General features: G+C 38.5%; 1 protein-coding gene across 1 annotated transcript in view; it reads right to left on the minus strand.

Moving 5' to 3' along the window:
• CELF2 (CUGBP Elav-like family member 2) overlaps positions 1 to 19,969 on the minus strand; it is a 195,725-nt gene extending 175,756 nt beyond the window's left edge. The window contains exons 1-2 of the mRNA XM_044678041.1: positions 19,806 to 19,969; positions 19,397 to 19,593 (exon numbers count right to left, since the gene is read on the minus strand). Coding sequence (XP_044533976.1) covers positions 19,397 to 19,574 — 178 coding nt within the window. The 5' untranslated portion in view covers positions 19,575 to 19,593; positions 19,806 to 19,969. The remainder of the gene's footprint in view (positions 1 to 19,396; positions 19,594 to 19,805) is intronic.
• Between the last annotated feature and the right edge of the window lie 833 nt (positions 19,970 to 20,802).

Raw genomic sequence — 20,802 nt, forward strand, 5'->3', positions numbered from 1 at the left:
AGGATGGCAAAGGAAGCCAATTACATTGAAAAATAGTTATCAAAATATTTTTTAAAGTGAATGGGCAGCAGGTTAAGAACTCTTGAATTCAAGGTAAATAGCATTGCCTTTTTTAGGAAGAACCATCTGGGAAGACTTTATGGATGAAACAGTTTTTGGACAGGATTTCCATAAATGGGTATGATTTACAACAGTTACAAATAAGATGAGGCTATTCTAAGTGACATTTTTTTTGGATATAAGTGGAAACAGTATAGAAAAAGGCATATACCAGGAATGGAAAGCAGGTCAGTGTCAGCTACAAGGAACACAAAACCAATAATGAAACATCCCTGCTCTTGAGATGTTTGCATTTTGTTGGGAGAATATATGAACAGAGATGGAAAAGAGAGAATAGGAAATGAAGGGGGTGAAGAACACAGCAGACAAAGAGCTATAAGACCATCTGGGGAAAGAAGTGACACGAAGAGGATAAAGGGGGAAATGTTGGGATTGGGTAATTAATACTGACTTTCTAAAATAGGTGGAACCTGATATCATCCATGAAAAAATATAAACATTCTGAAGGGAGGTTACAGGGGAAGGAGTCTGTCCTAGGCATGAGAGGGCAATCACTGTGAATGACTCAAAATTGTGGAAGATTAGCTCTAGGCTTTGTCTCTGGCTGTTCTCCTTCTCTGGAAGACCATCCCTCCTCTATGCTACCTTCTGATCTTACTGGCTTCCTTAAAGCCACAACTAAAATCCCATCTTCTACGTGGAACCTTTCCCGACTCCTCCTAATTCTAGTGTGAATTTCCCTCTGTTAACTTTCCATTTATCCTGGTATGTACTTTGCTCTGCATATATCTGTTTACATGCCATCTCCCCCTTTAGGTTGTAAAATTTTTGAGGGTAGGGCCTGTCTTTTGCCTCTTTTTGTATTAGCACAGTGCGTGGCACCTAGTGGGTGCTTAATAAATGTTTATTGATTGATTGGTTAAGCTTTGGAACACAGCAAGTGGCTCAATTTGGCTGCAATATAAAGAGAAAGAGGTCATGGGAAAATAGATCAGAGCCAGATTGTTAAGGGCCTTAAATACCAAGCTAAGGAGCTGCTGAAGAAACAAAGAGAAACATTTAATGTTTTTTGAGCAGAAGAGTAACATGGCCAGACCTGTGTCCTTGGAACATTATTTTCGTGGTCATGTGACCAACAGTTGGAAGAAAGCTTAAATGATTGTGAAGATTTTGAAAGAGAACCAAATAGAGTGGGGCCTATTTGCCAAAATTTAAGTGTGGACAAAATATAACCACCCATTAAATCAGTTCAGCGCTCATGTCGCCTATTTCACAGAGTTATTGTGAGGAAAATACTGTGTAAAGGCTAAAGCATCATATAAATAAATCCGAGTTATTGCTATTATTGTTCCCATACAGTATTTCCATTTTTATTTGAACAGGGGCAGGTAGCAAAAATGGTGATAATTTCACAATCTCCAAGCTTAAGAAGCACTATCATAATTAATTTTTTGTGGACCAAAAAGGATTTGGGACAGAGGAGCAAGAACTATAAAAGCTCCACAGAATGTGTCAGATTTAAAAATTATATTTCCTAGAATTTTCAGCCTTGTTTGAAAAGGTCAATGTGTACCTCAGCTCCTTTACCTAGAAAATGAGAAAAAGACAATTCTCTTTCCAGATGGGTGATAGGGAGATGTCATATAGTTTAACTTTGGAGTTTAAAAAAAAGGAAATATCTTTCCTGTGAAAACATGATGGTACTGCATAGGTAGCAATAAAACCCAACTATTTTCTACACACCCATTTATTATTTAGTTGATCTAATGGAAGAGAAAGCTTACAGAACATTTTTCCTTGTACCTGGTATATTCCAGTCCTCCTAAAATTCTTTGGTGAGCTCTCAAACTCCTGGTTATCCTAAATTAAACAATCAAACTGTACCATTTGATAGAGTGCCTTCTTTCCCCCTTTTAAGCTGTCATGAATTTATTTGCCATGGAGTTTAATCTTCAGAGTAAAAGCCTGACATGTCCCACTTAAAAACTGTGTACTCCTGAGTAGAGATTAGACAGTAATTAGGTGGAAATGAAAACCTAAAAGGCCTGATAAAAAAATTAGCTTTTAATTTATGCACTACCTTTCCTCACAGTCCCTTTCTTTCTTCCAAGAGATTTAAAAAGACCTAGATTCTTGGAAGCATTTCTTTTGTAGAGGATTCAGTGGTTGGGGGTGAGCAGAGAGAAGGAAGGGTCTTTTACCTCTAGGTTTGAACACAGCCCAAGTTGGACTTGCAAAGTGGCTAAGAGCTGTCACCATCTGGCAGCTGTGTGGTGGCCTGTGTGAAATGAACTGGTGGTCACAATCCAGTTCCGATTAGACAGATGTCCACTTCACAAAACGAGCAGTACAATCAGCAGCCTTGTTGGCAGCAGAGAAGATAGAGGACTGGGCATGGAAAATGCATTTCCTCTCTTGCTCTACCCAGGTCTCTTACTCAATTGCTTTGAAACAAGTGAGGGGAAGTGGTAGTATGGGCAGAATTTCCAAAAATAGTAGTTTATGCTTTAAAAGAAAAAAACAAAAACCCAAATTACTTTATAGATGTTATCTCACTTATCTCCTAAAATCATCTTTTTTTTCAGATTTTTTGCTTCCTTCACAATTATAAAGTTATACTATTGTCAACCCAACTCATTAAAATTACCTATATTGTTCTAGATTTCTTCTAATAATAATGGCATTTATATAGCACTTTTCACATGTTTATTAAATATAATTTCATTCAATAAGTCAACTTGTGGTGGGTGGATAAATAATCTGACCCTTAACCCTTTGCAGACTGGGTTAGGTAGGATTCTTTCCAAGATGAAGTTTAATATGGGGTCCTAATGAGAAACTGAAAGAATCAGTGTTTCGTGTAAAATAGAACTACCTACCTACCTGGGCCACTAATGAACATCTTAGAGATGATTAAAAATTAAAGCCTCTTCAAAACCCAATTTGCCTTTACACCACTGATGCACTGCATTCAGACTGGAGAGTAGAAACGAAGCCAGTATGTTTTCCTCCTAGCTTAAAGTCAATATTAAATTCTGGTGCTTATGCCTAATGGAAATGCTAGGGAAAATTGTGTTTCCAGCACAGCAGGGGAAATGTATAAATTAAGCAATGCTGTTTTCATTGATTCTCTTTAACTCATGCAAACATTTTGTCTCACATCCTCTTTTTAATAAGCTCATTTTGGTTGTTTTTTTTTTTAAGACAGAAACAATCTTGAATGTGAACTTTTATGGAACACTCTGAAAGATAAGATTCAGATACTTTTCTGCTTCTAAGTTGTATTAAATATATAATATACCAAAAGGTCTTGGGCAAAATTCTTGGCAATAAATACTGTTCCCCCGCCCCTGGTTAGATATTATTGCTATTGTGTATTTTCATCTAATGGCTGTCTTCAGTTACTGTAACATTTTTAGATTAGGAATGAAATGTGTTTGGGGGTTATTTTGGTCTGCCAACAGCTGCCCTTTGCCCTATCATTATAAGTAACCTGAGTATTAAATATTTCACATCATATGGTCAGGGCTGTCTTTGATACTGTGGTAGGGGTGACTTTCAGCAGAATAGATAGGTGAGCAGTGCCATAGGGATACATGACCTGAATATATGATAGTATATCATTAAAAAAATTGGGGAAGAGGAAAAAATGGAAAAAAAAGTATTGTCCATAAGTATGACTAAATGAAACATTCTTAGACATATAAGAGACAGAAGTAATACCAAAAGATAAAATGGTTCATTGCAATTATATTAAATTAAAAAGCTATTGTATGAAAAATAAAAAAAAAACAACAACCAGGAGAAGGGAAATTTTCAGTTGAGAAAAAAGTCTTTGAAAAATCATTTGACCCTTCCTCAAATAAAGGGCAACTTCTTAGTTTCTAGTTTTTTGTTACCACACAGAGATCTACTATAATTTAAATATATACACTCATATATGTATGTATATACACATATATACATTATACATATACATACACAAATATATTTAGGGTGTGTGTGTATAATCTTTTCCTTGTCCTTTGGGGGGCATGCTAATAACACTTACCTCAGGAGGTTATTTTGAGGATCAAATGAGATAATATTTGTAAAACACTTAGCACAATTCCTGGCATTAAAAAAATCTCTCTCTTTTTCTCTACCTTTCCTTTCCTCAAACCCTGTCCTTCCTTCCTTCCTTTCTTTTTTTCTTTTCCTTCCTTTCTTCTCAAATAAAACCTTCCATTTCCTATCCCTGTGCTCTTCTGCTAGCTGCCTGGATGCTCACCCCACCCCTGGAATGCATTCCTTCTTCAAATCCACTACTTGGCATCTCTAGTATCCTTCAAAGCTTGTGTCCAAGATCTGTCTCCAACTTGAGATATTCCCAGCTGCTAGAGCCTCGTGCCTCACAAAAATCACCTTGTTTTCCTTTCATAAATATGTACTCATGCCCATGTTGTTTCCCTAGGGAGAATATAAGTTTCTTGAGGTCAGAGATGGTTTTCATATTTGTCTTTGTATTCCCCAGCACATTGCATATGACCTGCTCATGGGAAATATTAGTAAACGCTTATTGGCTGGACAACTGACTGATTGGTAGAAGGAATCATAGAAAGGAAGAGAATGACCAGGAGAGATGTGTGTTCTGTGCTGGGGAAAGTAGATTGGTCTCTTTTGCTTCCCTTGCTTCCTTCCTCCTTTTCCCTTTCCATTTTCATGATAGGTGTATAGTGGAGCATTCATGGAGTTCTTTGTCTTGGGGATCCCTAAAATGAATCTTTCCCACCTCCCTATGAATGATGAATGCATTCCATAAGAAGTGAGGAGGTTTGTCCATGCTTAATTAATTTTTTAATCTGTTTGTATGAATGTGTGTGTGTATGTGTATGCAGGAAACACTATGTTAGGCAGTATATTTAGGGATGGCATCAAATTGTGGACTATACTCTCCCAAACAAAGGATGTTAGCCCCCTACAAAGCTTTCACAGCAACGTGCTCTAGGCATATCTTCAACATCGAATGCCAAACTGATATAGGGCTTTGGCAAAAGCCTTTTAACTCATCTCATTCTGAGTCTTCAACTCAATGCTTATGAATGCAGGGTTTTTAGGGTGGCCTTGAACCCAGAAAGTACTGGAGCTACAAAGAATCTAGGTAACACAGGAGGGTGCAAAGTGCCATCAGAGCAGTTCTTTCTAGAGGCAGTTAGGTAGCATTGTGGATACAGCACTGAGGCTACAGTCAGGAAGACCTGAGTTCAGATGCCTCTATATTATGTGACTCTGGACAAGTCACCTAATCTGTTTATCTCAGTTTTCTCCTCTGTGAAATAAGGATAATAATAGCACCCACTTCCCAGGGTTATTGTGAGGAGCAAATGAGAATTATAAACATTTAGCACAGTGTCTAGTATACAGTAAGCACAAATAAATGTTAGCTGTTACTATTATTAAACACAGCATAGTGCCCGGCACATCGTAGGTTCTCCATAAAATTTAGCTATTATTATGATTGCTGTTGTGAAAGAACTGCTATCAAATCCTGCCACTGGCTCTCTAACTTGTATAATGTTCTTTAAATTCACCAACCCCTGAGTGGAAAAAGTTTGGTTCTAACTCTATATTTTGTCTGCTGTTTCAAAAAGTTCAAACCTTTGCAGCAGTGTCGAGGTTTGGTATTAATTGAAAGAGCTTATCTTTCTTTCCCTCTCCCTGTCTCTCTCTCTATATATACCCTCCCTGCACTTTAGCATCTTGCAAACTTCAATCATTGGTCCTTCTAACTTTTCTTTTTTTTCTGGTGAGCACAATCCCTCTTTTTTATGTTTTGCTAAAACCTTTTCCCCTTTACTTTCTTTTGACTCAATGCTCTCAGGCCTTTTAAGTTAACCCTCTAAGACCTTTCCATGTGGGCTTGCTTTTCTGGACCTTTGTGATTCATGGTGCTCTCCTCTGGAACTTCTGCATCTCCTTGATGTGTCTTCAATAACAGTTCCTAATACTGGGCACAGTGGCCTCTAAAAATGATCTTTAAAATAAAAAAAATACTCTTTGTAAAAATGCCAAATTATTTGTTCCTCATTTCTAAAGTTTGCCATCTGTGATGCAGTTTTGAACACCACTGGGTCTAGGACCTTCCACCTTGCCTTTGGATGTCGTCCATCGCTGAGATTCTCTTTTGTTTGTTGCTGTGCTACTAAGTGACCTCTGGAAGCATCTTAGCACCAAATAGTGTTGAGGAGGAATAGAAATGCTGACAATCTAGGGACTTAGCTAGTAAGAACCTGTAACAACAATGCCCGGATAACTGAAGACCAAAGTAAAAGTCCACACGACTGAAGATCTGAGAGAGTCTACCTTGTAAGGAGAGCAGTTCCATGCATCAGATTTTTAAACATCATTTCGAATACTGTAAGTGCATATTCTTTTTGAATCCCTTTAATTATCTTTCAAATTCCAATTTATACACTTTTAATGATAATGAAGAGATTATATTCAGCTAAGCCCTTCATTCTGATCTCCTCTCAGAGTGTTTTATAGGTTTCTCCCATTTGGACTCATGCCAGAACTTGGATGCCAGGTTGTAGACACCTTCCTCTCAGTCATTTACATAGAGAGTGAAAAAATATTGATCCCACTTTCAATTCCTTCAGTGTTTCAATTGTCATCCCCTTTTCTCCCTGACCCATTAGCTTTTACCATTATAACCTGCCCCTGTTCAGCTAACTAAGCTCCCTTTTCCATTTACAGAGGCAGCAAGCTTGGTTTGCTACCTCTATGCCTGTCCCTTGGGAAATCCAACTATATTATATCCATCATCCTACACATGCTTTATCCTCTGAGTCCCCTCCCTCAGAATCCCCACCAATCAAGCCAAGTTTGGAAAGATGATCACATTTTGAAAAATCATATTCTTTAATACATCCAGGTAACTGTGCCCTCTTTAAGTTTCTTTATTGTCTAAACCTGAAATACGGGATATGTAATTGATTTCACAGTGAGGTACACAAAATAGTTCAGAGAATCATTCTCTTGCTCAATTTTGTTCAATTCTCTTGCTTAAATTTGCTAAATCCAAAGAACCATTATATTCTCTAAAGCCACAGCAGAAACTATATCATGGGTATGGGGCATTAAGCTAGCTCTCCCTCAACTTCTTTTCTTTACTCAATAATCACAATTCATTCTTTTCTATTTTATTAGAAAGCGGATTAAAAGAAAAAAACCATACCATTTAATGGATTGTATAATGCCTTGTCTTTACATTTGAGTAGCCAATGGCCATACTAATCATCACTTTTACTTAATACTTACATAACTTTGTAAATTAATATTGTTGGTAGTCGGCCTCAAATATCTGTATTTCACAAATATCAAACCAGGCTCATATAACTCCATTGATTTTTTCACTTTCCAATAAGTATATTGACTCTGTAAGGTCAATAAAAAAACAAACAGATCCTACTCTATGCCAGTCTCTAGGTACTGGAGAAACAATTACAAAGAATGAAACAATACCCACTCGTAGACAAAATGGTCAATTTGAAAGAGAAAAGATAAAGTTGAAAGATTTGAATTTTAATAGGCCAATTAATATTTGGTAAACAATATTAAGAAAGTACCAGGAACCAGAGGGTATAGGGGAAGAAACTAAATATTCAAAGACTAAAGCCTGAGGCTTTTGATCATTATGGGCAATATTCCCCCCAAAATATAGAATGCAAGGTTTAAAACTGAAACAAGAAATTCATCTTATAAGGATCTGCTCTGGCAATGTTTAGGGCAGCTAGGTGGTACAGTAGATAGAGCACTGGGCCCGGAATCAGAAAGACTCATTTTCCTGAGTTTAAGTCTGGACTCAAACATTTCCTAGCTATATAACCCTGGGCCAGTTATTTAACTCCATTTGCCTCAGTTTCCTCCTCTGAAAAATGAGATGGAAAAGGAAATGGAGAATCCTCAAGTGTCTGCCAAGAAAAGCCCAAATTGGAGTCATGAAGAGTCAGACAGAATTGGAAACAATGGATCAACAACATGGTAATGTTCAGAGAGGATAGAGAGTAAACCTATAAAAGAAAATCTTGCATCCTTGGCACTCTCAACACCATGCAACACGAATGTCCATTAAAGAAATTAAATACACTCAGCTTACAGGAGAGAAGACATATGGGGACACTTTCAACTTGTTCTGCTTGGCTTCAGGGGGCAGAACAAAGAAAAATGAGTCAAAGTTCCAGGCATGTAGATTTAGTTTCAATGTAAGCAAAAACGTCATAATAATTTGAACTGCCTAATCATTTCTAAAGGGGGGGGGAACCCCAAACCTAAAAACCAATTAATCAGTCCCTTGCTCCTGACACTCTCGCCACTTTTGCTTTATTTTTCCCTAAGCACCAATGATAGTCCAGGACAGCCTTGTCATTCCTGTAGCTAAGGCAATTTTAGGCCACCATTTTTTGGAGTTGAATTTCAAAGGAAATCCCCACTACAGGGTGTGGAGGTGGAAAATTTGCTTCACCTGAGCTAAATTCCCAGCATCCTTTTAAGTACATCCTCCTTTGACATACAGGGGATTGGGAGATAAATTTGGCCGAGACCCACATCACAGGGCTCTTTTTAGGAGCTTGAGCTTTGCTTTGGTTAAGGTGTGGCAGGTGCGGGTCTCTGGTTCTGTGCTCTGCTCACTTAACCGAAGAAATTCTTTTCCCTCTTTTTACTATCTCTATTTTGCTGTAATAAAGCCACGAACAGCCTCATAATTTAAATTGTAATTATTACAAGGGCAAGGTAAGGATTCTGAATCTAACAATTCTCCAGTCTCTAGAGTAGAGATTCTTAACCGAAGGACTGAATTCAGGGAGTATATGAACTTGTTTAACAGATATGTGTGTATGCATCTATGACCATAAAATCTGGTTCAGAACCCCTGATCTAGAGAAGGAAAGCAATCAAATGAGTAGGAATCTAGAGCCCAGGGGTCAAGAGAGTAGAGAAAGGAAGAGACCAGAAAAAAAAAATAATTTGAGCTGCCTAAAAGTGAAATGAATTGCTTTGGAGAATAGTGGTTTCTTTCTCATTAGAGATCTTTGATTTTAGGTTGCATAACTACCTACTGGTAGTTGGGCTGATAGAAGAGAGATTCCTGTACAAGTATATGTTGGACTAGATGCCATTGGAAATTCCCTTCTGGCTCTAAAATTCTGTGACTACATAGCTTTTTTGCAAGGTATTTTAACACCAAGCTATTTTGGTCTCCTTGCTTTGAGCCCTTCTCTTCTGTTCTCTGGCCTCTGCACAGCTGCCAAATTGATATTCTTAAAACGCTAATATGGCCATGCCATTCCCTTACTCAAAAATCTTCAGAGGCTTTTATTGCTTCTAGAATCAAAAACAAAATTCTCAGCCTGGCACCATCTGGCACCCTCCTATTTCTCCATCTTATTTCATAGAACATTTATCAAACACTAGAAGGGCTCTTGGAGGCCACCTAATTCAGTTGTCCCATTTTACAAATGAGAAAAATGGACTCAGCAGTTGTAAGGGACTTGTCCAGGGTCAAATAGATTCTAAACATAAAATGTAGAATTTGAACCCAGGCCATTCTGATTTTACATCTAGAGTTCCATCTCTGTGGTATATTCTGCTCTTCATGTTCTCTTCATTCCAATCAAACTGATTTTCTAGCTATTCCTCTATAGCTGATATTCCATCTTCCACATCTATCCTTTGGCCCTGGCTGCTCCTTAAATCTGAAATGAGCTCTGCTTTTACTTTAGCCTCACAGAATACTTCAGTTCCTTTGAATCTTGTGATACGTATATTAAAAAGTTGCAAAACAAAATCCATATGAGGAAATGGAGTCTCAGGGAAATCATCTGCCCAGGTTCAAAAACAGTCTTATCCATATTCCCTATTATATGAACCCTTCCCTCATCTCTCTTCCCAATAGTTAATGTTTTTCCCCTCTTGAAATTCCTCTGTACTATTTGGTTTATTCTGAAAATGCTGCATATTTATTTGTCTGGGCCCAAGTGTTGCTCCCAAGCCCCTAAAGAATTCAAGCTTCCTGAAATGAGGAATTGTTTTGCTTTTACCTTTACCTGTAGTACAGAGGTCTGAACACATTAGGCTCTTAATAAATGTCTGTTTAATTAAATTGCATCGAACACCAGAGAAATACAAACCAACTGTGGCAGCTTTCTGTGGTCCAAACAGTAGCCAAGTTTAAGGGAAATGAAATAAATGCTTCTAACCTTTCTCTATCCCATGCCTTACTCAATCTCTTGGTTACATATGCATCTTTTTTTTCTACGTATGCATCTTGCTGGCCAAATAAGTTCTGGTTTTGAAGAGGAAGTGGGTAGGGAGAGGATCTTGTCAGGCTGAGGTAGCTCTCAGGCAATACAAATGTGTTTCAGAGTAAAGGGGCCTTGCTTAGCGCAGTTCTCTCCGACCCACTTTTCATTTCAGAGCTGACTGGTTGCAGAATAACACGTGGTTGAACAACTGCCAAACAATGCAATTCCTTAATAAACTGGTGGCAGATGGACTCTAAGGTAAAGAAAATGAGTTCTATTTCTCTCAAAAGGCAAAGAGGTAGAAAAGCTGGCCAGACGTAAACTTTGAGGAAAAGTTAGAGTTGGTGAAATACCTTAGTTTTTGTTCTTTTCATCCACCTGTAAAATTTTAGGTCTCACAATAGCTATAAGCCTTGGGACCATAGTTTACATCTAACTGGAGATTACTACCATAGCAACAGTCTTCCTCTTGGTCTAAAACCAGACTTCTGCCCCAGTTTGTTGTTTCAACATTAGACAAAGTGAATCAAAGGACTGGGTTATAATCAAATCCCTACTGTGCGCCAGGTATGGTGTTACATCCTGGGGATACAAGTATCAAGAATAAATTATTTCTATTTGCAATGGACTTAATCTAATGGGAAAGTCTGAAAACTATGTAAAGGGGGCAACTGGGTAGCTCAGTGGATTGAGAGCCAGGCCTAGAGACAAGAAGTCCTAGGTTCAAATCTGACCTCAGATACTTCCCAGCTGTGTGACCCTGGGCAAGTCACTTGACCCCCATTGCCTACCCTTACCACTCTTCTGCCTTGGAGCCAATACACAGTATTTTACATAGTTTTTTTTTTTTTTAACCCTTACCTTCTGTATTGGCTCCAAGACAGAAGGTAAGGGTTAAAAAAAAAACTATGTAAAATTTATAGAGGGAATAAATATAAAGTGAATAAACAAAGATAAATGTAAAAGTGGTTTAATACGAGGTAATCTGAGGACTGTATTTGTGGTTGGGGGGAATCACATTCCACTTTTCATGTTTACTATCTCTCCTGTGATGACCTTGGCAAGGCATTTAATATCCTTACTACTCATTTTTTTCACAAGTAAAATGAGGGCTACTGAGGTTCCTTTCCAGCTCTAAAACGATGATATTATGAAATAATTGAAAATAGCTTGGGGAGCCTTGAAATAATTTCTTCTTCTTTTGACAGATCTGTATATAGATCAAAATGCAGTCTTGGAAATGGTTATGACAAATCAGGTCTGTCACTGTGGTGGGAACCTTTGTGATATAGCAAAGAGAAACAAGCTCTAAAGTGGGAAGAAAGTCTCAAAAACAGTGCAAGAGACATTTATGAGATTCCTTCCAACTGGAACATTAAATATTGCTAATCCTTTCTTCCTCAGTTAATATCACTACGTATAATGATTACCAGCATTATATATAGCAGCCATTTTGATGAGCAGGGGCTAAGGTACAAAGAAAAAATGATTCAGATCTCCATTTAAAATTCTTTTATTTACTATTATGAAAGAATTGATTTTTCTCAGCCTCTCAATAAGTTCATGCTGACCCCACATGAATCCCAACCATAATGAAGGAAGCTCTCCAGTATACATATGGCCCAAATATAAACATAAGCCTCATAGATTGCATGCCTGGCATTCTCTCTTGATAGTAAAAGGATGTTGCAAGATGAACAGCACTGCTGGCACCTTTCCCTATATGCTACTGCAACAGATCTATGCAAATGGGCACATTCTAAGAGATTTGGGGGAGAGATTATAGTTACATGCAGAGGAGGAATCCATGTTCTCAATATCTCTACAATAGAAAATAAAACTGGGTTAGCCACTTAAATGAGTTTTCCTGTTACTTATAAATTTGGAGATTATATCCCTTAAACATAATGGTACCAAGTCTTCCTCACCCAATTAAATGAATTTTTTGACAGTTTTAAGGAATGATGTAAATTTACCATGAAAATTAGATCTGATCATGAAAAAGCTTCCTTCCTCTTTCTTTTTTTTCCCTTCCTTCCTTCCCTCTCTTTTCTCTCACATACCAAGTAAAACTTTTCAAAGAAGAAAACAATATTTTAGAATCAGGCTGGCCTAATTTTTGCTAAGGTTTTGCCTAGTAAACTTAAGATGTGAGCTTTTCCATAAAGGATTATATTTTGACAAGAGATCCTCGACAGAGAAAAGTTTCAAGATTGAAAGAAAATTGTCTAAAGAATATCCTGAGAGTCTCAATTCAGCAGTATAATTAAATAATATTTGTTAGTCTCTTAATTTTGGGGCTGAAGGATTCAGGTAATATTTCTGAGTGAGAAAAGAAGAGATCTTCCTTAAAGTTCTCAAATAATGTAGGCCACTGTCTATCCCAAAGTTGGCTTCAATGATTTTATGATCCCATAGTATTCTTGTCCTTTACTGGGAGGCTGATATGGTATCTGTATAAATATAATACAAAATAATATTGAAGTATATTAAAAGAACAGAGTGCCATATGAAATCTGGATAGAAAAAGGGTGATTGCTTTTTAGAGAAAATCAAGGAAAGTGGTGGCAGCTTTTGGATTGGAGAATTCAAATGAAGCATAAGGAACTACATGGTCATATGCTTAAGTGTGGGACTTAGATTAGATTCCCTTTAAGGGAATGGCAACTGTTTCAGCTGAGCTGGTAGAGGAAGCATGAAGAGGAGAGAGTACTATGAGGTAAGGCTGACATACATCTGCAGCAGCCAATTGTGGAACACCTTTAATGATAGGACTTAGAATTGGACTTAGAATAGATAGAACTTTACTCACTAGCAAGAGGGAGCCATGAGAAGACTTTCAGAAGAGGACGGATGTTCCCAGATCTTTGCAAAAGGAACATTAATGGAAACAGGAGGACTTATTAGGGGGCTTTTATGATGATCCAGGTGGCTGGCAGTGAAGGCCTGTACTAGGGTGATACGTGTGTGTATAATGGGAAAGGAGATAAAAATATTTTCTTCATGAGCCCTCATGCATTGTAGGAGTTACTGTCACATAATACTTATATTACGATCCCTTGGTGAAAATGAAAGGAAAAACAATGAGTTGCTAGGTGCATGCTGCATACAGAACTGGCATATCGCAAGGAGAAAAGAATCTAACTCTCTGACAATTAAAGATACACAATATGGATTTCACATCTCCCTATCCTTTAGCCTAATAAAGACTGCCCCCAAAGAAGCAGGATAATACGGTCAATATGACACGAAACTGGGAACATAAGTCCTCAGTCTTTTAAAATCACTTCTTTGCAAGTGATTTTAACTCAATCACTTAACCTCTGGCCCTTAGGGGGGCCCACATGTAAAATTAGAATTAGAGTATCTGCTCCACAGAACATTCCTTTTAAGTTTCCTGGAGTCCCAGAAAAGAAAAATACAATTCTGGTTAACTTAGAAAAAAGGAAGAAATAAATAGCATGGATATATTATAGAGACAAGACCATGGCAATTAAGGAAGAGAAACAAATTATCCTGACATGAAAATGACCACTCATTGCAGAAAAAAAGATTGACACATTAGAGGAATAGTGAAGCAATATGTGATCATAGACCTAAAACTTGAAGGAACCAAATAGTTCAACCCTCTTAATTTTATAGATGAGGGGCTTGAGGTTCAAGAAGGTTTTTTATGCCTTGGCCAAGATCACATAGGTGGCAAGTCATGGAATTAGGATTTAAAGCCAGGTCCTCTCCCTAAAGAGCCAGGGCTCCTCCTATAGCTCCATGCTAGAAGATCAATGAGAAAGATATCAAAGAATTTACATATTTCTACTGAGAACAGTTATACCAATTTAACATTTATTGAACACCTTTATCTTAGTGGGTGTTGCAGGAAGCACATGGGTATAAGACATGCCCTCCTAACCCCCCAACTTCAAGGATCTTATAACCTGGTCAGGGGGAAATACAGAGGCATCAAAAATCAAGAGGATGACACAAGGGAATCTGGCTTAGGTTAACTACTTCTTGACTGCGGTGTTTTGGAGACATCAAAGTGTGATACAAAAGAAGCAGTTACAAAACCTCCTTTTATAGACATTTATGAGAAGGGGACAGATGGATGACCATGGATTTTGACTGGTCCAGATGAAGAACAGTCATGATTAAAGGTGGAGATAAAGACTGGATGGACCATAGAGTTATCTTTCTGAATTATAGTTAGGTGAAAACATGTATATACTTAAACACTTATGCTTTATGGAATGTTTCAAGCTACTGTCTTTCCTTCCTTCCTTCCTTTTTTTTTTTTTTTTTTTTTAAACCCTTACCTTCTGTCTTAGGTTTTGGTTCAAAGGCAGAAGAGTGGTAAGGGTTAGGCAATGGGGTTAAGTCAAGCATCTAGGAAGTGTCTGAACCCAGGACTTCCCATCTTTAGGTCTGGCTCTCAGTCCAGTGAACCAGCTGATCCTTATTGTTTTTCTTTGACTTGGAGTCAGAAAGACCTGGATTTAAATCCTCCCCCGACCCTTATGATCTGTACGATCATGAGAAAATCACAATTTTTCTGAGCCTTCATTTTCTCATCTGCAAAATGGAGATAACAATAGCAACTATCCCCCTGGGATGCTTTGAGAAACAATTGAGATCATGTATGTAAAGGGCTTCAGAAATGATAAAGCATTATAGAGCTATGAGGTGCTTTTATTGATTTACCATGAAACATCTCCAAAGAGTAGTCTATCCATTTTCTCTACATTTTTGAGGCCTCACCCCACAATACTACTATTGAGTTTCTTTTTAAATCTGGTTTCTGCTCACATTTCTTTACCAAAACAGCTCTTTTGAAGCTCCCTGATAAGCTCTTTCTATATTCAACAGTTTTCTTAGGCCCTATCTCCTTTGATATCTCTGCTGCACAATGGAACTGATTCCTTCCTTGAAACTTATCTTCCATAGGCCCCAGGACACCATACTCTCACATGCCCCTATTGTTCTTATCTCTTTGGTCTGCTCTTTCTTCCTCCTTCTGCCCCCTAAATGTAGCTTTCCTTTGAGGTTCTATCTTTGGCCATCTTTTCCTGTCTCTTTACTCTCACTGATTCCTGTGAATTCAACCATCAACACCCCAAACTATATGTCCTGTTCTGTTCTCTCTATCAAACTCTGGTCTTGCTTCTCTGCCAGGATGTCCTGCCAACACCTCAACCTCAACATATCAAACACTGAAGCTATCTTCCTCTGCAAATCTGTCTCCCCTTGATGATTTCCATTTCTATTAATAGCACTTCCATTCTACTAATCATGTGGGCTGAAAATTCAGCCATATCTCCCTCCTCTCTCTGTTGCACTCCATGTTCTGTTTACCTCTAAACAATATCCTCTATCTATTTCCTTTTTGCTCTTGTCTACTACCTTAGTCCAGTATCTTATTACTATTAGGACTACTGTAATGGACTCCTAATCAGTCTCTCTTCTTCCTGTTTCTAACCCTGTCAACTGGTCTTACACACTACTTTCAAGGTAATCTTAAAATATGATGCTGAATATAGAAGTACAGACCTATGGCTGGAAAGGATTTTGGAGGCCCTCTAGACCAACTCCTCGTTTTACAGATGATGGCACTGAGGTCTAAGGGGATTAAATGACTTGCTCAATGTCACTTCTCAGCTCGAAAATCTTCAATAATTCTATTTCTCATTGAATAAAGTCTAATCTTATTACCCTGGCATTTAAGGCCCTTCATCTAATTTCCCATTTCTTTTTACCTGTGTTAAACTCCAGTCAAATTAAACTGCTTCCCTTGAGAATAATGTACTACTCTACCTTTGTGAATATGGTCCCTTTGTCTGTAACAATCCCCTCCTAAAATGCTTGAAGTTCATAGAGAAGGAAAATCTCCACAAAGTTTTCTCTGATTATACTTTTCCTTTTGCTCTTCCCTTTTCCTTACTTGTTCTCACTCAGAAATGATCTCCCTCTATCCCCAGAGCCCACATTTTGTCTGTCTCATACAAATAAAGTTTTTTAAAAAATCATATTTGTTGATTTATCTTATGATCCCTATTAAACTGTAAGCCACTGAAAGTATAGCTTATGCTCTATTTATTTCTAATAGGCAGAGGTCAATGCATACTATTTACTGTAATCATAGAAAGAATGAACATTCTCAATATACTTTGGGGATACCAACCTATTACCTTATTTTCCAGATATATATATATAACCATGCTTGATAAATAGTTGTACTGATACAAAAGAGTAAATTGGTAAGGTACATGGGATCTGTAGTACCTAATGATAAGATGAGAGAAACTGGAATCAACAAGATTCCATATCAATATTACTTTTTTTCCTTTTCATAGGCAATATTTATATGGGTCAGGTAATGGATTGAGCTAGGTTCATTACCTATAGAATTTAAACCACACTTAGGGGGTATCTGCAAAATAGTCTGTCTGTTAGGTTCTGATAGAAGTTCTAGAAAAAAATACGATCATATCCCTGTTCTGGCACCATAACCCTCTCTTCTTTTGTAGGTCCTTTTCTCCCATTAGAACATAAGTTCCTTGAGGGCAGGGACTTTCTCTTTTGCTTGCATTTGTATCTTGAGTACCTAGCATACCACAATGCTTCAGACAAGCAACTTCCTTTACTTTTCTCTTTTTTTCTTTCTTTCCTTCTTTCCTTCTTTCTTTCTTTATTTTCCTTCTTTCCTTTCCTTTCCACTGAAAAATCAAGGACCAGTACAGTACTAGAGTCTATATTCTATTGCAACTGACAATTAATACAAAGTACATGAGTATCACAGGAAGACAAGGTGGAATTTGTTGTTGAATATTTACACATACACATACATATAATTTAAGTTTAGTAGACAGAATCCCCTTAAAGTTATTTAATAAGTAAAATCTCATTATTACTAATATTGCTACAACTTAAATATAACAAAAATCTTTTTAAGCCTCACCTGAAGACTCATTTATTTCAAGTAGTATATGACAGGAAATTTAAAGAATATACCAATGGGAACAGATTATTCAATTTTTTTTAACATCTATTAATAATCATTTTTAACATGGTTACATGAATCATGCTCCTACTTAGATTATTCAATTTTAAGACCTGAATGAAGTAATCTGTAACTTCTCTCCCATGATATTACTGTGAATTGGATTAATGTGCAACTTAAACACCTAACTATGAGAACATAATGGAAAGTTTGGCAAAGAAAAGGGTATCAACTAGTCCTTTTTATTTTTAACCCTTACCTTCTGTCTTGGAATCAATATTGTGTATTGGTTATAAGGCAAAAGAGTGTTAAAGGTAGGCAATGGGGGTCAAGTGACTTGCCCAGGGTCACATAGCTGGGAAGTGTCTTGAGGCCAGATTTGAACTTAGGACCTCCTATCTCTAGGCCTGGCTCTCAAATCCATTGAGCTACCCGCCTGCCTGCTAGCTCTTTTTAAATGAGAGAATTCCTCTCACTTCTATTTCTGATAGAATGGAAGCTTCTTGCAAATAGGGTTTGTTTTATTCTTTGTATTTGCATATATAGCACCTTGCATAGTGCCTGGCATATAGTAAGTGCTTGATAAATGTTTATTAAATGACTGATTGGCAGAGTCCAATCAAAATGGTGGGTCTGTGTTTCAAATTCTGAATTGTAACAGATCAAGGTTATATTTGAGAATGGATTCTATTTTATCCCCAACTGGGCTTGGCATAAGTGAGATACTATGGAGCTACAGTGACTGAAATTATCAGCGTGTATCACTCTAGAAACATCTTCCTTTTGGACCAAAAGGCCTATTGGTCCAAGTTCTTTAAAAAAGCAACAAACTAACCAGTAGCCTATGAGAATCAGTAACCAAAAAGGAGATATACAAGGAGGAGTAGGCAAGAAATGAGTCTTAATATAAGACATGACTGACTTAGTATAATAATGTAAAACCAGAATTTAGAGTCATGCGTCCAAGAGGAGGAAAGCTAGAGGCAAAAACCATGAACCTGAGAAATAGATGAAAAAAAAAACCTGAAATATAGCGATCAACGTGCAAAGAAGATCATAATTCCTAATTTACTAAGAAGCATTTTCAACAATATTTACAAAACACTTTCCCTGTATACATATAGGACACAAAGAGGCAACCCACTGGACCTTGGTCACCCTCATCTGCAAAATGGAGGCAATAGTCTAGGCCCATGAAATCCTGGGCCTCATCTTGCCAGCGATCACGTTGCCGCTGCATTTTAGAAGGTGGTCATTATTTTGGGCTACAGGGGTACTAGAAATACGAATAGTTCATTTAAAAAATAGCTAGTTAGTTCCAACGAATTAAAGTACCTCCTAAAAGTGAGCTTTTTTTTTTTTTTTAGACCTTTCCACTATTTAGAAGATGCTTTGAGATCTCCACAAGTCACATAAGTATGAAATAAAATTGCACAGGCAGTCATTTTAAAATAGGGATGGAAATGGTAAGTGCATGAAAGAAAAGGTGGAGAAAAATTACCACTCGGAGAGGCAACTGCTCTTAGACTAGTCTAGAGGCTATAATGTAACCTCTGGGGAGAAATGAAGAATCTAGAAATAAGGCAACCGTTTCCTGAACGTTGCCCCTGGAGGGATCCCCAAGTACCTTACTTTGTCTTCCTCCAGTTAGAGCTGGCTGGATTATTCCCACCTGGACCGTGGGGGAGGGGGAGACGGAAGGGGGGTAAAGTTGTGCCTGACACCTTAGAATGCTGGAAACAGTTTGCTCATCCCGGCACACCGCGCCCCGCTGGGGTGAGCATGTGGGGGTTCTCGCGAATGACCTTGGGTTGAGCCCGAGCCTCCTTTCCTTCTCCCACAGCTCGGCTCGCTAGGAGGGAGAAGCAGCCCCCAGAGGCGGCTCGCTGGGAGCTCTTTCCCCGGGGGGCTGCTGTATTATTGTTTAGCATCTTTCCAGAAAAGGGGAGGGGGGGGGAGACGGGCATCCCGAAGAACACTAGCCCTGAGGAGACGGCCAGAACAAGCAGAGGCAGGCTTAAAATAGAAAGCAGAGCCACGGGGGCGCCGGCTACTGTACCTTTACTTTGGGGAGGGTTCTGACTCCGGTCTCGGAGGACATTAATTTGATAGACAGCTCCGTAAGGCTCAAAAAGTTCTTTTAGCTCCTTCTCAGACCACGACCGGGGGATCTGTCCGACAAACATCTTAATGGCATCTGGGTCTGGTTGGTCTGAATGATCCAAAGCGCCGTTCATCTTGTTAGCTGTACCGTTACTGTCAAGAAACCAAACCAGAAGGCAGAGTTAGGAGAGCATGGTTGAGGGACAGGAAGAAAGAAAAAAAAAAAAAAAAAAAAAAGAAGAATCCAAAGCAGGGGGTGGGGTAGAGGATGGGGAAGGGAAGAAGAAGGGGGGGGGGGCTGGGAGGAAAGTGCCTAATGAGTCGTATAAATTTCACCAACTAAAACAAAGCGAGAGCACAATTACATTGCTCATGGGTGAAGGTTTGCACTGCGGGCTGCTGTTTAGTCTCATCGTTGGAGCAAGGGGCTGAGAACGGCAAGCTATCAGCCAGGGTTTGCACAACTTGAACGCAAAGGCTGAAGAAGAGACGGTTTCAAGTTAAGGGGACGTCTTTTTGCATGGCTGCCATCAAGAGAAGAGCCAGGCATCCACCCCAAACAAGCGATGGGAGCCAAAGGTGGAGGGGAGGGGGGGCGGGAAGGAGTGAAGAAGACAGGAGTTGAGCTGTCTTTCTGGTAGTATTTTATTTTATTTTATTTTTGCAGTAATAAAGTCCCACAAAAGGGGAAGGAAAAAAAAAAAAGAAACACTTGGCAATCTGTCAGATGACGAATGCAAGATGCTAGTGATGAATTTGCAGATTGTGTGAAGCATCCACGGGTGCATCAAATTAGTGCATCGCTGCTCAGAATGGAAAACACTCCAGCTATGTGGCTGGTGGCAGCTGATTGGCTGTCCAGGCTTTATAAAAGGGAATGGGAACGTGAAAGGGGTGGGAAGGGGGCTCCAGTTTAAAAAAGCGCATTGTTCATGGCACTAGGGCACAAAGCACAATTCAGAAAGGCAAAGGCAATCTCAGAATTGCCTGCTTTGTACTGGGAAAAAAAAGGTGGGGGGGGGGGGGGAGAGAACCATCAAGCTTCAGAAAGTTGAGTTCCCTGTAAAGGGCACTGAATATTTCACATCTTCCACACTCCATAAATTGTTCCCTGTATCTGATTTCCAGATGTTGTCCTTGAGTTCTAAACAATTGCAAGTTTTCCTTGTTTTGTTTTGTTTTGTTTGGGGGAGGTGGGGTGAGGGAAAGAAAAATTCTGCCTTTAATCCTTAGGACATCCCGAAAGTGTTTGAGGGCTGGCAGAAGGAATAAGATACCAATTTTCCTAAATGTCTTTTTCAAAGCTCAAATTTTGAAAGTGCTAAAAGGGGTTTCAAGCCTGAAATTCATTGTGCCATCAAG

This window comes from Gracilinanus agilis, chromosome 5 (assembly GCF_016433145.1).
Source record: "Gracilinanus agilis isolate LMUSP501 chromosome 5, AgileGrace, whole genome shotgun sequence".
Taxonomy (NCBI): domain Eukaryota; kingdom Metazoa; phylum Chordata; class Mammalia; order Didelphimorphia; family Didelphidae; genus Gracilinanus; species Gracilinanus agilis.